Source organism: Tenrec ecaudatus, chromosome 6, assembly GCF_050624435.1.
Source record: "Tenrec ecaudatus isolate mTenEca1 chromosome 6, mTenEca1.hap1, whole genome shotgun sequence".
Taxonomy (NCBI): domain Eukaryota; kingdom Metazoa; phylum Chordata; class Mammalia; order Afrosoricida; family Tenrecidae; genus Tenrec; species Tenrec ecaudatus.
Genome location: NC_134535.1, coordinates 1,085,491 through 1,104,781, shown reverse-complemented (window position 1 = coordinate 1,104,781; position 19,291 = coordinate 1,085,491). Strand labels below are relative to the sequence as shown.

General features: G+C 59.8%; 1 protein-coding gene across 1 annotated transcript; it reads left to right on the top strand.

The window, feature by feature from the left end:
- The first annotated feature begins 15,322 nt into the window (after positions 1-15,322).
- Positions 15,323-18,715, top strand: PIM3 (Pim-3 proto-oncogene, serine/threonine kinase). The gene is made up of 6 exons (XM_075553461.1): positions 15,323-15,930; positions 16,039-16,148; positions 16,229-16,279; positions 16,362-16,731; positions 17,424-17,600; positions 17,688-18,715. The coding sequence occupies exons 1-6, from the start codon at positions 15,846-15,848 to the stop codon at positions 17,870-17,872; spliced, it is 978 nt and encodes a 325-aa protein (XP_075409576.1). The 5' UTR covers positions 15,323-15,845; the 3' UTR covers positions 17,873-18,715.
- Positions 18,716-19,291: the final 576 nt, after the last annotated feature.

Genomic DNA, 19,291 nt, shown 5'->3' with positions numbered 1-19,291 from the left:
TGGCATGGAGAAGGCCGTCATGTGTGGTAGAGTGGAGTGGCATTGAGAGGGTCGTCATGTGTGGTAGAGTGGAGTGGCATGGAGAGGGTCGTCATGTGTGGTAGAGTGGAGTGGCATGGAGAAGGCCGTCATGTGTGGTAGAGTGGAGTGGCATTGAGAGGGTCGTCATGTGTGGTACAGTGGAGTGGCATGGAGAGGGTCCTCATGTGTGGTAGAGTGGAGTGGCATGGAGAGGGTCGTCATGTGTGGTAGAGTGGAGTGGCATGGAGAAGGCCGTCATGTGTGGTACAGTGGAGCGGCATGGAGAAGGTTGTCATGTTTGGTAGAGCGGAGTGGCATGGACAAAGAGGAAGGCCCTCGTGGAGGTGGGTGGACTCGGCGGCTGCAGCAATGGGCTCAGGCACAGGGGCAAGGGGGAGGACAGCGCAGTCGGGCAGGGCTCCTTCCTGTTGTGCGTGGGGCAGCCATGGGCGGGAACTGACACGCGGCAGCCACAACCACAGCAGATTCCACTGCACGAATGCACCAGTCTCTGTCCAGTCCTTTACAGCTGGACTTTCAGATTGTTTCCGCCATTTTGCTTTTGTAGAAATTGCTGCAATAAGCGTGGATGTTCACATTTCTGTCTGGGCTTCGGTGTTTGTTTCTCTGGGTAGAGACCAAGCAGAGTGACCGTGGGAGCGCGCCGTGCTTGCACTTGTTGAAGGAAGGTCCGTGTTGATTCCCACGGTGCGGGTACAGTCCCACAGTCCCGCCGGCAAGGAGCGTGCCTGCCTCTCCACATCCACACCTCGCCCACGTCATGCTTTCTGGGGCCTTGTTGTTTGTTTGGAAATTTTGCTGAGTGCTGGTATCAGGTGGTGTCTCTTGTTGCTTCCCTTTGTCATTCCCTAGGCTAATGAACACGGCCGCTTCTTCATACGATCGCTGACCACCGGGAGATCAACGTTAGCAATGATCTGTTAATGTCTTGCGCTCATTTTCCGGTTGAATTATTTGTAAGTCTTTTGTACTAGGCTGTTGTAGTTTTCCATGGATTTTTGAAAGTAGCCCTTTGTCTCATATGTCCTGGCTAAAAGTTTCTTTCCAATCTGTAGCTTCTCTTCTTGTGATGACATCTCTTGAAGTGCATCAATGTACTTTGAGAAGGTCTCAGTCCTCTGCAGCGTGGGCATTTTCCAGTATGTTCTGTGGTGTATTTATGCCTTGCATTTAGGCCCTCCAGTGTGTCCCTATTTTTTGTCGATGGTGTTCATGGCTCTAGGCTCTCTAACCCATCCGGAGCCTGTTTTTGCACGTGGTGCGAGGTGTGGCCCCCGTCTCATTCCTTTGCAGCAGGGGCTACCACTTTTCCAGCATCACGTGTTAAAAGGCTGTCTCTTCCCCCACTCACTGTGTCTTAGACCTTATCAGAGACCAGCTGTCTTTAGGTACTTGATTGTATTTCTGGGCTCTCAGTTCTAATCTGCTGGTCTTCATGTCCGTCATTGTACCAGTACCAAGTGGCTCTGATCACTGTGGCTGTACAGTATGTTCAGGGGATGGAAGGCCTCCTACTAAAATCATGTTTTGTTCATGCTGGGTTTCTTTCCTTCCCAGATAGAAGTTTGGAGATCAGTTTTTCCATGTCTTTGAAGAATTGTGCTGGGATTGGGATCAGAATTGCCTTGAATTTATAAAGCGTTTTGGGGTAATATTGACATTGTCACTATATTTTAATATCCCTATCCAGGAGCATGGAGCGTCCTTCCTTTTGTGTAAGTCTCTTTTGGTTTCTTGTAGAAGTGTTTTAGAACTTTCTTTGTATAAGTGCTTTGCTTCTCTGGTAAGATTTATTCCTGTATAGTTTATCTTTGGGGTAATTGTAGTAGATGGTATTGTTCTATATATTTCCTTTTCAATGTAATATTTAATATACAAAATTCCAACTGAATTCTGTGTATTGATCTCTGGCTTGTTATGTTGCTAAATTTTTCACTTAGTTCCAGCAATTTTTCAATGGAATCTTTGGTCTTATCAATTTATAGGATGATATCATCTAGGATTATATCTGTGGTAGTTCCATAATCTGGTGTCAATTTGGGATTTGAGAGGATTAAGAGGGAAGGGGTGGAGTCTAGTCTGTCAATTAGATCATAGCCACTGAGGCCTCAGTGTGGGCATGGCCTTCTCCTGAGGATTCTGGGAAATCCTTTTTTTGCTCCTTCGAGGCGATTCTCTCTCACTGCTCACTCCTTTGGAGACGCTCTACTGACAAGACACATGGCACTGTACTGACAGACCCCGTCCCCTGGGAACTGGAGGAGCCACATGGAGACCCCTGTCAGTGCTGAGATGCTTACAATGCCACTGGATCCAAAGACTTTCTACCCACTGGCCTGTGATCATCCTGCATTTGGCATCATTGCATGTGTTTCCTGAGTCTGAAGAGGGCTTTCTAGACTGGTATCAAACATATGGGCTGTGGGAAACAGAAAGATTTCTCCCAAGTCCTCTCCCCCAAGTGTATTAGACTTAGGACACTGCTTGCAGCTAATGGTAGATACTTGTCAAGTTACGTCCCTGTAGGCAGCCAGCTGCCAGACTACATTCTCCTCCCAGGTAGGCCTGCTCCTTGCTGCTAAAGGCAATGGGCTACTGCCCCCAAAAGGCTTGCAGTCATGACTTGGTTCCTGTAGGTGGGGTTCACACCCTACTGTTAATGGTTTCTCTGGGAGATCCAGAGAACAGGTCAAACTGGCTCAGTGACATCCAAAGTTAGGCTGCCATCCTGAATCTAGGATCTGCTCATCTTGCCGCATGTATACCCCCAATTCCTCCTCTTCCTTTTGCGTGCATACCCCTAGATCAGACCCCTCCCATTACTGTATTGCCTACAGCACAACCCTTTCCTGTGATGATGTCTTCACCTGTAATTAGGGGGCTTGCATGGGTTAGCAATAAAGAGCTCTCTCTCAGCCTCCCCTCTTGGCCTCTCTTCAGTTCCCCCTCTCCTCTCTCCCCTGTTCCCTTTCCCCTTGTCTTCTTTCCCCTCCCCCTCTCTCCACGTGGACCACCAAGCGGGGCTGAGGTAAGCATGCTACCATGAAATGTGTCTGACCATTACTCCTAGCTCTCTTCTACCTCTCATGCTCTCTCTGACTTTACTGTGATCTTTTCTTATTATCTCTATACAATTGCGCCTACCAGACCAGTAAGGATGTGTTAGGGGCTGGATTACCTGAAAATGGGCTAATATCAGACTTATGGGCTTGAACTGGACTGTGATGTTTTCTTAATGCACAATTACCCTTTATATAAAACTGTCTCTCATACACATGAGTGTCCATGGATTTGTTTCTCTAGTCTACCCGGACTAACACAATGTCTATCTAGGATTATATCATCTGCCAATAAAGAGGGTTTTTTCCTTCTGTGTCAATGTGTCTGATATTTGTGATGTTTTATAGCTCTAAGGCTTCCAAAACCCCAAACTCCCTGCCATCAAGCTGGTGTTGACGCACAGTGGGCCTACAGGACATTGTGCAACTGCTTTGCGATTTGGCAAGGCTGTAACCCTGCCAGGGGTAGGAAGCCTCACCTTCCTCCTGTGGCCTGACTAGTGGTTTCCCAAGGCTGGACTCTGCGGTTAAGATCCCTCCGCATAACCACTATGCCACCAGGGCTCCTTAAGACTTGCAGAACTTTATTCCAGAAGAGGGGTGGAAAAGGGAGACCCGGCCTGGTTCCCTTTTAAGGAGGGAATGTTTCCATTACCCTCCGTTAGGGAGATGCTAGCCACTGGTTTTGCATCTACGACCTTTGTACGACGAGACATTTCTCTTCTGTCCCTCTGTAATTGAGTGTGTGTTATGAAGAATAGACGTCGAATTTTATCACATTTTTTGCATTCATTGATCAGGTTCTTATTCTTTATTTGTTTATGTGGTGGATTACATTGATGGCTCTTCCAATAGCAAGCCATTCTTGCATACCCGGTGCGATGAACACGTACCCTTGTGGTCATAACGTATTATTCTGTTGAACTCTGTGGGCGTCTCTCTCCATCGGGGACATTGCTCCATCATTTTCAGTTCTGGTGGTGTCTTTTCCTGGCTGCACTTGCTTCGTGAGATGAGTTTGCTAGTTCAGCGTCTGTGTGTAGATTGTAGTTTATGTAGGATGCACTAGCTCTTGTAACTGCTCAGTAGAATTCGCGAGTAAAACCATTTAGCCCCAGACTTCTGGATGCTGGCAGTTTTTGTTCTGTTATTTTTAATAATCTGGCTTTGCTACTACCTGTCTTTCTAAATGGGAACAAGTTATTTAATCACTTAAATGTCACATTCTTTTTAAAAAATCATTTTATTGGGGTTCGTACCACTCCTATCACGATCCATCCATCCATCCATGGTGTCAGCACATTTGTACATTTGCTGCCATCGTCATTCTCAAAGCATTTGCTTTCTGCTTGAGCCCTTGGTATCAGCGCATTTCCCCCCACCCTCCCTCCCTCATGAATCCTTGATAATTTATAAATTATTATTATTTTGTCATATCTTACACTGCCCGATGTCTCCTTTCACCCACTTTTCTGTTGTCCACCCCCCATTGTTTAGTTTTTTTTTAATGAAATGACCAGATCTAGTTCTTGTTTTGCTAGTATGTTGAAATCTTCTCAATCAGTCTGTGTTTGTTTCAGTCGGAAATCTGTTTCTAGAAGTCGATCGATCCCTTTTTTCTAGATGAAAAGATTTGTTGGGACAGTTTCTCATCCTACGTGGTGGTGGTCATTGTCTCAGGCGTGGGTTCCCTTGGCATGCCACCCATTTCATTTCCTATTTGTAGAATTTGCCTTTCCCCTTTTTTCTCCCTGTGTTAGGTTTGCCAGTGGTTGATCAATTTTATTAATGTCTTTTAAGAACCAGTTTCTTGTCTGATTGATTTTTTTTCTAGTTTAATTTTTTTCCTGACTTGTGTATTTCTGTTCAAATCTTTATTCTTTTCTTCTGCTGGTGTGTGAGGGGATGTCTTGCTGGTCTTGTTCCAATTGGAAAGTTTATGGGCAGCGCGGTGGGGATGGGGGGGCCTGCAGCGGAATCGTGCAGGACTGAGGGTGCACACATAAGTGCTGCCCCCCCTCCCCGGAACCCTAAGACCCGCACTCAGGGTCAGCACTGCTTCAGGGAGCGGGTGGTGAAGAGCTGGGGGCCATGCCCTGAAGGAGTTTTCATGGCACGAGATGAGACTGTGAGTGTTGGCAGAAACATGGAGCACCCAGGAGCCTGTCCTTCCAGGTGCTAGCTGCCACCCCCTTCGTGCCAGGCCCCCTGAGTGGAGGGTGTGGTGGTGGTAGAGTGGGGTGGAGCTTGGAGTTGCTCTGGGCATTGGGAGGACATGTGTGCGCATTAAAAAGTAAAATATCAGCCGTGGAGCTCTGTGATGCCCCCACAATGCCCGGCCACCACCCGTCAAGACCCAAAGGGCAGCAGTTGCCCGGGGCACAGTGAGAGGTTAGGGAAGGACTATGAAGGAGGTAATGGAGTGTGGAGGGACTTTGGTGGGTGCTGGGGAACACAGTATGTGAGTGGCCGCATAGGGTAAAACCCCCCAAAGTTCACAGTGGGGACCCCATGCTGGGGTGCCGGGCAGCGTCCCTGCCACTCCTCGGTAAGGAGACATGTGCACGGCTGTGGGTGCAAGGCGTGTGCCTGACACAGGCTGCGACAATTCAGCGGCTCCATGCCCCCATCCACCACCATGCCGTCACCCAACTCAAGATGCAGACAGCAGGCCCCGTGGGATTCTATCTTCATTCCCCACTTGACTGACAAACCCACTTGGCTGAGGCTTAGCGATGGTGAGGGGCTGGCTCACCCAGTGGGCTCTGTTCTGTTGAAGCTGGGACATTGGGGCTTGAGCCCCCAGGGACCCCTTGTTTTCAGAGCAGGCCCTTAGGGCTTTCAAGGCCATGACCTTTTGCAAGCAGAAATCCAGGCCCGTGGTGCTGCGGGGTGATTTAGAACCGCCAGCCCTCTGACTCATAGGCAGGCTCCTAACCATCTGTGCTACCCAGAGAGCAGAGAAAATGCTGGGTCTGAAGGGATAGCACAGAAGGCTTCTGTCCAGGGTGCGTGCGTGTGCGCGTGTGCTCGCGCCTGTGTGTGTAAAAAGACCTCTCACAGGACTGGGGTCCACAGTGAGGCCCACAGCCACTGCTCCCTGAGAATCGGGTGTGAACCAGACTCGGCTGTCACGTGAGATTAGTCTCAGGAGGCAGAACACCTTGTGCAGTGGCCCTCTCGGGGCCCTGATGGCTGAGCCACATTCTCCTTGGTGTGTCCTCTCTCTCAGTGGCCTGGCCTGTGGCCACATGCACAGCCTGCTCTGCTCCAGGAAGTCTCAGCACCAACGTCTCAGCCTGGCTGGGGGGCCTGGAAGCAGGGTGGACTCCAAAGTGAAGCCCCTCTTCCCTCCCCACTCCACCCCCATCCCAGCTACCCAGCCCCACTCCATACATGAAGCTCACTAGGCGCCCCCGCAGGCCCCCTCCCCCAGTCCATCAGGCATCCTCCTCCCCTCTGTCTTCCATGCTGGAGTCAGCCTGGTCCCCAGACACCCCTCCCAGCCCTTATTCTAGCCTCTCTCCCCCACGAGAAGCTGGGGACTGAGAATGGGGGCCCCCTGCCCCACCCCACACTCCAGAGGACCTAGAGTAGTGTCCTCTGCACCATTCTGGGCTCTGAGAGGGACCGGGGCCCAGGACAAGGGTCAGTTACTGGACGGCAGACCTACAGCCCAGACAGGGCAGGTGCCCCTAGGGTGTGGGCAGGGGCATGGGCAGTGAGGTGGGGCACAGAGGTTGCCCCATCTCAGATGATAGAACTGAGGCCGTCAGGCCTGACCATGTGACCCAGAACGCCACCCTTCCTAGGGCCAGGTGGGCAGCAGGCACCTGTGCACCATGAGACCTAGCCCTGCAAGTGGCTAAGTGCCCTGTGACACAGGGAGGCGTGTGTGTGCGTGCACATCAGAGGTGGCAGTAGGGGCACACGTGTCCATGTGGCAACCTCAGCCTTCCTGGGAACCCATTTGTCAGGCAAACACCCTCTGGAGCTGCGCCAGCTTCCTGGTGGCCTGCCCTGCCCTGCCCCCAAGTTCCTGCTGTGAAGTGGGGAGAAGGGAGCGTCCAGTTACAAAGCTTCATACCTGGGGCTTGCCCCCTACCTGGTCAGGACTCTGGAACTGTGGCCTCAATGACTGGCCAGGCCACTTCTGTTTCCTGTGATGGCCAGCAGGGTGTCACCCAGGAGCTGCAGGATACTACCGAGTGACAAACAGTCCCCTCTCCTGCTGCCCATGCCCCTAGGGAGGGTCGCACCTACACACTACCCCAGAGGAGCTCCAGTCCTACAGGAGCAGAGCCCCCACTCTCCGAAGTCTGCTCCCAGTGTGGCCACTGCGGCCCCTGATGGGCGGCAGAGCAGGACCATGAGGCGGCCCCCCGCAGGTGCCCCCTCAGCCCAGCCTCTGCACTGAGCAGCATCTAGCTCCGGGGTGAGCTAGCCCAGGCTGAGCTGCAGGAACTGGCAGGCTCTTTTCTTGTTCTCGTCCCTCTTTGGTGGTCGGCTGCCCATTGTTTCTGCCCAGGACAGTGACACCAGGTGGCAGGGATCAGGTGCAAAGGGCCCCAGATAGTGGGGTGGCAGGCAGCACCCCTCAGTGTCTGTACTGGCCCCTGCGATAGTGGCACAAAAGGCAGCAGCTGGTGATCCTGAGCCCCACAGAGCCTGTCCCAAGCCCCTGGCTCTGGGACCCTTCCCTGGCCAGTGTACCGGAGGGTCTCTGGGCCCTGGAGAACCAGCCATCAGTGCTGACCGGAGGGGGAGCTAGAGCCAGCATCCTTGCCCAAGTAGGCTGAGTGAGGGGTGGGCACACCTGGCCTGCTCCCATGTAGACCCCAGGACCAGAGAGGGCAGGCTGGGGAGGCACTGACCAGCCTGGGTCCAGGGGAGACTGCACAGTGGAGCTAATGCCTAGGGGCTGTCCTGAGACTGGCCGTGGCCACGGGGGGAACTCTAGGCAGGACTGGCCAGGGGAGTAGCCCTCGGTGGGAGGCGACCTCACCTCCACCAGCCCTGGTGTGGACGGGTGCCCTTGGCACCCTGGGTGGTGTTGCTCGCTCGTGCCCTGGCCAAGGGCCACACCTCACTGGCCGGGAGCCATCAGGCCCAGGACACAGTGTGCAGCCGGGAACAGGGCGTGGGTTTGCTTGGGGTGCCCAACCCACAGACATGCAGCTGAGGCACAGGGATGCATTGTCTTCCACAGTCCACACCCCCACACGCCCACTGCGACCCCCGCCCTGTCTGCCTCTACCCACAGGGCTCCCCCACCTGTCCACTCACTGTCCTCTGGGCCAGGCCTCTTGAGTTGCCACTAGTGGACTCAGGTCCCTGATAGTCATCCTCCTAGCCCACGGGGTCCTGCCTCTAGGGGCCAAGGACAGAGAGGCATGGGTCCAGGAAGTGGGGGGGGGGTCACATGGGCCCCTGGGTGTGCAGAGCAGGGGCCTTCGTGAAGGAGGAGCTTGGGGGAATGAGCACCAGCCAGGGGGGCAGAGGTGACAGAGGTGGGGCAGGCCTTGGGTATCTGACCTCAGACCTAGGACCAAGCCATTTAGGTGAGGTGAGGGGGGTGAGAGGAGGTGAGGCAGGGTCAGGGAGGTGAGGGAGGTGAGAGGAGGTGAGGGAGGGTCAGAGGAGGTAAGGGAGGTCAGAGGTGGTGAGGGAGGATCACAGCCTGTCTCAGGCATAGCCTCTGGCTGTCCCAGCTGGGCTGCCACCTCCAGAACCGGTCTGACAAGGCGCAGGGCTACTGCCGTGTGGGTGTGTGGGCTTATATGCTCACGTGTGTGGACAGGGGCTGGCCAGGTGGCAGCTGGGACAGGGCCAGGCTGCGTCATGAGCTAGTAGACAGTGCCTGCTAGAGGCCTGTGGGCAGTTGAGAGAGACAGAACAGGGGGCACTGAGTGCTGCTGAGCAGGCAGTGGATCAGGCCCAGGGTCCCACCCTCCTCACCGTCACACCAGGATGGAGGAGGTCACTTGGACATGTGCAGAACCTGGGCCCAGCTCCCCTGACCTGCCCCAGCTGCCCCAGCCCAAGGCCGCCTGGCTGGGCCTCAGAGCCCTTGTCAGCCGAGGACAGGGCAGGCTCTTGGTGGGCTGTCTGGACACCAGCTGCCCCCACCAGCATGCCCGTGGCTGGGGAAGTTGGCTAGCCTGATGCTGACCCCCCCCCCAGGTTCCGCAGAGCCCCTTACGCCATGGCTGGCCGCCGAGTCACCTATACAGGGTCCTCCCCCAGGGACCTGAGACCCTCCACCCCAACACCTCTGCCCTCGGAGCTGACCTGTGGGAGGCTGGCTTTCCCAGCAACCACCATGCCTGAGCTAGCACCCCCAGTGTCCCCCAAGGCCAAATGACACCTGCAGTTTGTCCAGTCCCCACTCCAGGGGGCTTCGAGAATGCCTCCCAGGCTGGGGGTCTGTAGATTGACAGGAGAGCCCTGGGCAGGTCTGGGGAAGGTGGTGTAAGCGGCAGTGCACCCGGTGTAGCCCTCCACAATGGGGATCAGGCTACTGGGACTTCAGCCCCCGCAGCAGGAAGGCTTGTCTCTCTGAGCCACTTCTACACAGCAAACACGGAGCCTTATGACATGTGAGGTCTGGGGCTAGGGCTCCTTCCCCTCTGTCCACTTCTCTCTGCTCGATGACCTAGACACGGCGCTCCAGCTGCGCACATGCACACGCATACAGGTGTACATGCAAACACCACACCATCCACCCCACATGTGCACACAGCGCCCCCACACATCCGCCAGCACACATCACACCCCCTGCACATGAACACTCACGAGCACACACACGCACATGCCACACACACCCCACACTCAAGCAGTGGCCCTCGTGGGTGGCCCCCACTTGTCCCCATAGTGCCTGCACTGCCCAGCCTGGTCCACTGGCAACCTCGGAGGCAGAGACCTGGGCCCAGAAGGTCAAAGGGCTGGGGGCAGCTAGAGGGTTCAGGACAATGTCTGCCCAGTTTCCCACCCTCACCCAGGGCTGGCCCAGTGCCCGGCTCTCCACCTCCCTCTGCCTGTTAAGCTGGACATCAGCTTTCTCATGGACGGGTATAGTGCCCCAGGGTGCAGGGGCATCTGGCAGGGGTGGGCAGAGATCAGGCCAGGTGGGAGAAGATCTGACCAGGGTGAGCAGAGGAGGGTCCAGGGCTGGGAGAGTGGGTGCCAGGTGGGGCCCAGGTGGGCTTGGGATGGGGATGTTCTCTCAGCCTGGTGAGCTAGCAGATCGGAGGAGAAAACTTGGGCTCCCCACTGAGGTGCCCACTGCAGAAAGACACGGGCCATTCACCGCGTCCTCAGCCCTCAGAGCCCTGCACCCACCCCCAGCCAAAGCCTGAGTGGATTGTGCCCCCTGCTAGCAGGTCCCCAACCCCCACCCCAGTTCTGGCCCTGCCAGCTGGAAGTGCCCTGTCCCTTGGGGCCAGGGGCACTGAGCCCTGGGATGAGGAATTTCCTAAAAGTGCAGAATTCTTTCCATGTCTCTGAGATGACTCATAACCTCTGCCTACCACTGCAGCATCCTGTGGTCAGCCCAGGAATGTGCCTAGCCGCCAGGCACTGCTGACCTGCAGCCCCCTCCATCGCCCCACCACACTCCTGTAGCCCCCACTCTTCCTACCCCCTCCCAAGCCAGCCTGCAGTCCCCATCTACTTGCAGCCCCCACACCCCTCCCCTCCCACACTCCCCCTGCAGCCCCACATCCCCTCCTCCAAATCTGGTGGTAGCATCCTGTTGCCCTCCCCAGTCACCCGACCATGGGGCCTGGCTGTCCAGTATGCCAGTGTTTGTCTAGGCGGCCAGCCCGGCCTCTCTCCATCCTGCCTTGGAGACAGTTGGGTGCAGGGACCCAAACCTATTCTGGAGAGCCTGTCCCAGTGCTCCTGTGACTCAGTGGTCCCACTGTGGGCCGTTGGGGTATGGACAGGGAAGAGACGGTGACCTTCCTTCTGGCTGCAGCTGGTCTCCTCCCACAGGGTGGGCCAAGGGCTGTGGATGGACCTGGGTCTCCCTGCCAGGGCTGCCTGGCCGTAGGTGCCCACGTGCCTGAATGCCCACCTGGGAACAGGTGTGTGTGGAGGGGCTGCTTCACAGCTGTATGGACCAACTGACCTGGTGCTAGGATGAAGTGGCAATAGGAGGGCATTCCCCCAGGGACTTCCACCTCCTCCAGGCAGGCCACAGGGGAGGACATGGCCCTGGGGGTGGGCTGGATCTGACCACCCAAGGCTCCAGTAGCCTTCTCTATCACCTCCTTGTCCTCCCCCAGGAGGGGCCTGCAGACCCTGAAGCATCAGGTGTGGAGACCAGGTCAGGAAGGCTCAGGGTCACACACTGCTACCAGCCCACTCCTTGGGGACCTCCTCCCCTCCTTGACCTCGTGTGCCCCAAAGGAGTCAGCCGCTTGCAGCTCCAGGTTTGGAAGCAAGCATGCGCTATGGGCTCCCTGGCCCCCAGACTGTGAGCAGGACCCTGTGCACACCAGCCCACTCTCCTTCCTGACCCAGTAGCCCTGAGGGACTGTGCATCCAGGGGGGGTCAGCCTTGGCAGTGGTGTGGGAGCTGCCCCAGGCTACCTGTTGCTCTTCAGGTTCAACCTGTCCTGGCAGGCTCCTGTGGACGTGCAAGGGGGGCAGAGGTCATGTGTGATGCATGGGGCCTGCCACCCCCGGTGCAGGCCACGGCTCCTTCCCCCAAGGGTGGCACAGCCCCAAACCACACTGGCTGTGAAGCCAAGCTCTGTCGGGTGTTCAAGGCTGTGACCTTTCCCAGGCAGGGGGCAGGCCTCTGGAGAAGCTGCTGCTGGAGTCCACCCAGCAGCCTCCTGGTGGCAGTCAGTCCAGTGGGACTCGATGCCAGGGCCCCAGGGCTGTGGTGGGGCTGCCTGCACAGGCAGGTGTGCACAGGCCAGTAGGTCCTTGAGCTAGGCTGAGCCTGGGTGAGGACCCCTGTGTGTGTGGACCCCTATGTGAGGCCCTGGTTATCACCCCAGTAGAACCATGAGCAAATGGAGGCCGCCCCAGCTGCTCAGGTCTGGGGACTCTGTGTGACCAAGTGAGGGGGATAGATGGGCGGGGCTTGGGGGCAGGGTTCCCCTGGCCCCCCAAGGTGAGACCCAGGGTTCTAGGTCCTCTGACCCCACCCAAACCCTGGCCACAATGATCAAGGCATCCTCAGAGGGTGTATCCAGTGTCCCCCCCTGCCCCACAAATGGAAGGACGGGGCCAGGCCAAGCAGATCCAGGCCGGGGCCCAGGAAGGAATGGGGAAAGGATGGGGGGGCAGCAGGGTGAGGATAAGGGAACTGAGAGCTTCCTGTGGTGTGGTGAGGGGTCGCAGGGTGCAAGTCCCTCTCCTGTGGCATGGAGGCCAGGGTGGCAGGTGGACTGGGCTGGGGCCACAGGGCCAACCATTCCATGCCAGTAGAGATGGCCAGCCTGGGCCCCAGGTCTGTCCGACCGCCCCTTGGTTGGTCTGTGCACCCTCCCTCCATCCCCTTTGCTAGCCAAGAGTCCTGCCGTGGCCAGGCCACTGCGGCCCATGGTGGGGGTCTAGGTCACAGGGGCTGGGTCAGCAGGGACCATGAGGAGACGTTCACCAGGCTACCACCCGCACTGGCCCAGTGCCTCACCCTGCCGGCTCCCTGCTGCCCCCGGCATAGCTTGCAAAATCCTGGTGGCCCTGCTGGCTCCTTCCCTCAGCAGGTCAGAGAGGACAGGGAAGGGCCTGCTACAGCACAAGTGCCAAGCCCGTGCAGGCCCTGGCATTGGCGTGGGCTGCAGCATTGCCAGGGCATTCGGAGCCCAGCTGGCTGGAGCATAGTGGACAGAGCAGTGGCCACCTGGGGTGTTGTAAGACATGCCTGGAAGGCTCCAAGGGATGGAGGTTGGAGGGTCTGAGGGTACGGCTGTGAGTGCGGGGCTACTGACCCTGATGGCTCAGGGCAGTTTTGAGCAGTCTCAGGGGCTGGGGGGAGGGTGGGCTGTGGGGCAGCAGGCAGGTGGGCTGGGCCAGGGGCCCAGCGGGGGCCTTGGTCAGTGGGCGAGGATAGGGTGCATAAGTCTCTGAGGGAGGTGAGAAGAGGGCTCAGGGTGGCCCTGGGTAGGGTCCCAGACCCCAGGAGCCGGCCGGCCGGGTCTCAGGGCCATGCTGGCGTATGCACTTCACCTTACACTGGGTCTGTGATCCCCCTGCCCTAGCTCATAAGGAGTAGGGGGAGTGCTTGAAGGGTAGGACTCCGTGGGTGGGGCTGGGGGTTTGAATGCTGCAATCGGGTTGGTGATGTGTGAGTGACCATGTGCTGGCCTGGGGGGTGGGGGCGAGGCAGGTGTGTGTACAAGAGTATGCAATAGTGTTCGTGTGTTATGGTCTGAGAGTGGGTGTGTGACCAGGCGTGTGTGCACACACCCATGTGAGTGTGGGAGACAGCATGTGTGCCTCCAGGAGCCAGCCTGGCTGCTGTCACCATGACAACGCTGGCCCTTCTCATCAGCAGGACAGGGTGACCTGGTGGGCCTGAGGCTCCAGCACCGACAGACTGTGTACTAGGGCCTCTCTGGCCAGTTCGAGGGGGAGGTGGCAGGCAGAGCAGCCCCTGGGGGGGGGAGGACCCAGCCCCCTGCCCATCAGGGCTTCCTGAGGAAGGCACCACAGCACACCAATGGGCAGTGACTGGGAAAACAAGGCCTGATGGGTCCTCTGAAGTCAGTGGGGGCATAGGAGGGTCCAGGTGTGTTCTCGGTGAAGGGGTGAGGGGGAAGATGCCCTGGCCTGGATCCAGAGCTATTTTTAAGGTCAGGCCAGATGGGCCTTTCAGGAACCAGGTAAAAACAGAGGTATTGGGGTGGGGGAGGGGGGCAGTTGTGGACATCTGTTTGACCTTAGTGTGTGTGGTGGGGCAGCCCTTGATGGGACCTGTGGGGAGTGCGGGGTGCAGGGAGGGCGCTGGCCTACCTATAAAGGAAGCAAAGGGGTAGAAAAGTCTTGGAGCCTGGCATGTGGGCAGGGTGAGATGGGCAGTAGTCACTCATCTGGACTGTCAGTTCTGCCCAGCAGACTTATTATCTGGGGCTGCAGGTGTCCCCTTCCTGCAGGCCCTGGGGAAGAGAGGTGTTTAACCCCTACTCTGGTCCTGAGAGGATTGGTAAAGGCTCCCCATGGTTGAAGGTCAGTCATGGGGTGGGGAACATCTGCACGTGCACACACACACACACACACACACACACACAGACGGCAGGGCATTACTACATTACACATGAAAGGTTGTATGTGCTTGAGGCATTCCCAGGCACTCAGGTGAACTACAGCGCCCACATACTCTGGCATCTTCCATAGTGGGTGCTGGCTACTAAGGTCCCCCCAGCCCACGCAGGGAATATCCGGGGCTCAGCCAACAGGGCTGCGGCTGGGGCTCTCGTCCAAGTCCTGAGCTGTTCTCAGGCAGCTGACCTTGGGCTGAGGTCAACACCTAGTGGGGTTGTACGAAGTCACAAGAGGGCTCAGGACAAAAGGTGCGGTGAGGTGGGCATCTGCAGGTCCAATCCAGAACAAAGCAGGGTGGACCCGGTCTGGTCAGGCCCTGATTCCCACCAGGGTGGTGGCCAAGGTGGGTCCTCCTCGGCTGGGATGGACAGCAGCGGAGGGTGGAGGGCAGCCAGGTCAAGGCCAATGGGTGGAGGACAGGGGCAGGCATTCCCAGAACACAAGGTTCAAGGTCGCGGGAGATACGGTCACAGCCGGGGTGGGGGGTCGCCGACCGGCGTGGGGGCTCCCCTGGGCCCCCGCGTCCCGGCTCGGAGCGGGGTCCCCCAGGGGGCGGACCTCCCACGTGTGCGGCCGGGAGATGGGCAGCCGTGACGCACACGCCACGCACTAGTGTGTAACCGCGTGGCCCGGCGGGCGGGGCCGCCTCCCGAGCCTAGCGCTGTGCCCGAGCTCGCCGCGGGGAACGGCAAGAAAAGTGCGCGCGTGGCCGCAAAAATCAGGCCGGGCCGGTGACCTTCCTCGCACGGCCGCAGGGGCTCGGGCGGGGCGAGGGCGTCCCCGGAATCCCCTCCTGCCCGCGCCGAGCCCTGCTATTGGCTGCGGTCGGAGAGGCCTATGAAAGTCCTCCTCCCATTGGCTTCCGCGGCTCCTCCCGCGCCGACTGGGGCGGTCGCGCGTGCGTAGTCCGTGTGAGCGCGCGGACGAAACAAACCAGACGTCAGAGCCGTGCGCCTCCGCGACTCTTACTACAGGAAAGGAGTCCGGGCTCCCCGAGTCCACCCGGCGCCTGCTGTCCGGCCTCGCCAGCCCCGAGCCCCGAGCGCGCCTGACCTCGCTTTTCTCAGTCGCCACGGCGGCCGCGCAGCGCCGGGAGGCGGTGTCGTCGCGCGGCCTGGGCGAAAGTGGGCGGGGTCCTTCCCGCCCCGCCTCCGCGGAGGGATACGCGCCTCAGCGGCCCAAAATCCCAGGGCGAGGCGGCGCCGGCGTGTGAGCTGTCGGCGCGGCCTCTGCGTGTCCGGGCTACGCACCGAGATCCCGCTCGGCCCCCGTCGCCGAGTGTCCGGGGCTTCAGTCCGTGCTCCGCGCCGGACGTCCCCCGTCCGCTGAGCGCCGCCGCGGGTCTTGGAGACACCGCGCGGGCTCCCGAGGCCGCGCACTCGGGGTCGAGCGGGAAAGCGGGCCGGGGCGGCAGGCGGGGGATCCCGAAGGCGAGGGCCCGCGTCCCCGCCGCCGCCGCCCGCGATGCTGCTCTCCAAGTTCGGCTCCTTGGCGCACCTGTGCGGACCCGGTGGCGTGGACCATCTCCCGGTGAAAATCCTGCAGCCAGGTTCGCGCGCGGGGCAGGGACTCGGGCCGGGGGCTGGCACCGGGGGCCGGGAACCCAGGGGCTGGGGCTGAGGACCGTCGCCAACCCCGCCCTGTGCGTTCCCCGCAGCCAAGGCGGACAAGGAGAGCTTCGAGAAGGTGTACCAGGTGGGCGCCGTGCTAGGCAGCGGCGGCTTCGGCACCGTCTATGCGGGCAGCCGCTTGGCTGATGGGCTCCCGGTGAGTCGGGAGGCGGGGGACGGGCGGGGCGCTGGCCCGGTGACCCTGCGCGGCCCGTCTGACTGCCCGCGTCCCCGCAGGTGGCCGTGAAGCACGTGGTGAAGGAGCGAGTGACCGAGTGGGGCAGCGTGGTGAGCGGGGGCGCGGCGGCGTGGGGACGGGATGGTGGTGGTGGTGGTGGTGGGCGCCGCGTGCTGACAGCGCTTCCCGCAGGGCGGCGCGGCCGTGCCCCTCGAGGTGGTCCTGCTGCGCAAGGTGGGCGCGGCGGGCGGCGCGCGCGGCGTCATCCGGCTGCTGGACTGGTTCGAGCGGCCCGACGGCTTCTTGCTGGTTCTGGAGCGGCCGGAGCCGGCGCAGGACCTCTTCGACTTCATCACGGAGCGCGGCGCGCTGGCCGAGCCCCTGGCGCGGCGCTTCTTCGCGCAGGTGCTGGCCGCTGTGCGCCACTGCCACGCTTGCGGGGTCGTGCACCGCGACATCAAGGACGAGAACCTGCTGGTGGACCTGCGCTCGGGCGAGCTGAAGCTCATCGACTTCGGCTCGGGCGCGCTGCTCAAGGACACAGTCTACACGGACTTCGACGGTGAGCGGGCGGCGCCAACGTTCCTGGCCGGCCGCTTAACGCCCGGGGTGGGGGTGGGGAGCGACTGTTGGGGGCCGCGCGCCCCGGACCTGCCCACGGGGCTCCCCGGATCCCCGCAACAGCGAGTGTCACGAGCGCTCGTGAGGAGGGGCAGGGGGAGCTGGGGATGGCCTCCCGGCCGGGGGCGGCATGACGCAGCCGCGGGCGGGCGCGTGTGTCAGCAAGGCGGGCGCGCGAGGCTGGGGGCCCCCGCGGAGCCGGCTTTCCTGCGTGTGGGCGGCGCTGCGTGCGTGCGTGCGGAGCGGGGGCGCCGCGGCAGAGATCCCCGCATTGCGGATCTCGGGGAAGCCGGGGTTCCCCGCCTCCGCGCCGCCGCGCGCCGCCGCCTCCCTCTGCCGGCGTATCCTCAGTTCACATCTGTTTGTTGTGAAACCCGAGCATGCGCTCATGTGACCCCGCTCCTCCCCCACCGACCGGCTGGGGGCGGGGCCGCCCCGCTCCGAGCCTCCCCCTCCTCCCCGGGGTTTTTCCAGGCCGATGGCCGGCAAGCAGGCTGGATTTTGCTCTTTCCCTCCCTCCTGCGGCGACTCATCTGCCTCTGCCGTGGCCCTGGGTGGGACGGCGCCTCTTAGATCCTGTCTTTGTGGTCAGATGCGCCAGGGTGGCAGCCAGACTCCCGTGTCCCCACTCAGGTACCCGGGTGTACAGCCCCCCGGAGTGGATCCGCTACCACCGTTACCATGGGCGGTCGGCCACTGTGTGGTCCTTGGGCGTGCTCCTGTATGACATGGTGTGCGGGGACATCCCCTTCGAGCAGGACGAGGAGATCGCCCGTGGCCGCCTCTTCTTCCGTAGGAGGCTCTCACCGGGTGTGTGGCCTCACCTTGAAGTGGGGGGGAGGGGGGTGATGTGGGTATCCAGCCCCCAACAGCTCACTGGCTCCTCTCTCCTCCCAGAGTGCCAGCAGCTGATTGAGTGGTGTCTGTCCCTGCGGCCTTCGGAGAGGCCCACCCTGGACCAGATCGCTGCCCACCCCTGGATGCTGGGAGCCGACGGTGCCCTGGAGAGCTGTGACCTGCGCCCCTGCCCCATGGACCGTGACGATGGTGCCAGCACCACCTCCAGCAGCGAGAGCTTGTGAGGGGCAGAGTGCCAACGGGCCTGCCGGGTGGTCAGAGGGACCACCTGCCTTGCCCGGCCTGCTGGCTCTTGGAGAAACACGAGGGCCCCGTAGGCCTGGGCTCCCTTCCCTTTGAGTGCCTTTTCCAACACCGCGCCCCTGGGACATGGCGTCCACAGAGAGTTCCCGCCGCTGAGGCCTGGCTGCCCTGCAGAGGGTGGTACCTGAGGCTGGTGGGCCTGCCCTGAGACCAAGACCCTCCACGCTCCAGGAGGCCACCGACCTCTGATGTGATGCCCCCACACCTCCCGGTTCGCACTGTCTGTGCCTATGGCCCAGAGACGGTCCCGAGCCTTGCGGTGTTGTTCTGGGCGTGGCCCTGCACAAGCAATGCAAGTCTGTGCCGCCGCAGCCCTGCCCCGCGGTGGCCACACGGAGCGGCTTATTTATGGTGTCACCCCCGCCCACGTCTATTTATTGGTTTAATTTATTTGTTGGGTGCTCCCTGGGAGCAGCCCTGCCACCTCAGGCCCCTGAGTCTCGGAGAGGGGGTGGCCCCTTGCCTGCTGTCTGTCTCCCTCCCCTTCCACATGTCTGTCCAGGTGAACTTGTACATTGGCCAATGAAGGGAGGGGGTGCCGCCGCCCCAGCTCTCTGGGAAGGGTCTTAAATTATCGATCTTGTACAGTGTGCTTGGTGGCTCTGGGGGGTGGGGGGTGGGGCAGAGTCACAAGCCTTTAACTTATTTCCGCAGCTGTTTGTGTGACCCAGGTGTGTGCAGGCGCCTCGGGTGGGGTTTCTTTTCGTTCGAAGTGTGAAATGTATGGAGAGCATATTTTTTATACAGGCGTTTCCATTAAATTCCTTTTGTACACACAGGTGTCTCTCGTGCTTACTGCCTGGGGCTGGAAGGGGGCCAGGGAGGGCCTCGTGGGGATGGGAGGGAGCGTTGTTCAGGGCACAGGAGCCCAATCTGATGGGCCCCAAGTCCCCTGTGCAGTTGGCTTGCCCTCGGCCCCAGCTGTGTCTGTAGAAGAGGTTGGTGGCCAGCCACCAGGCTTGAGGCTGCAGGAACCAAATGGAGGGGTGGGAGTGCCCTTGCTCAGGTGCCTGGGAAGGAAGGGTGGACCTGCCTGGCTGGCCATGGGCGCAGGTCAGCATCCAGGCAGGTGCGGTCTCTGAGGGCTCTGGCCAGGGGCTATTTGAGAAATGAGGTGTGTACTGACAGCACCTCCCGCCTGGCTGAGGCTGTGTGGAGACACCGAGTGCAAGGGGGCGTTGGTTGGGGTGGCAGTGTGGTCCTGCTGCTCACCTGCCCTCCTGTGTCTCCCAGCTGGGAGTACAGCCCACAGCACCCCCCGGGCAGGGGCTCATCCCGGCTTCCTTTGAGGGTAGCCAGGGCTGCTGAGGTTCAGGAGTGGGACCACAGCTGTGGACACC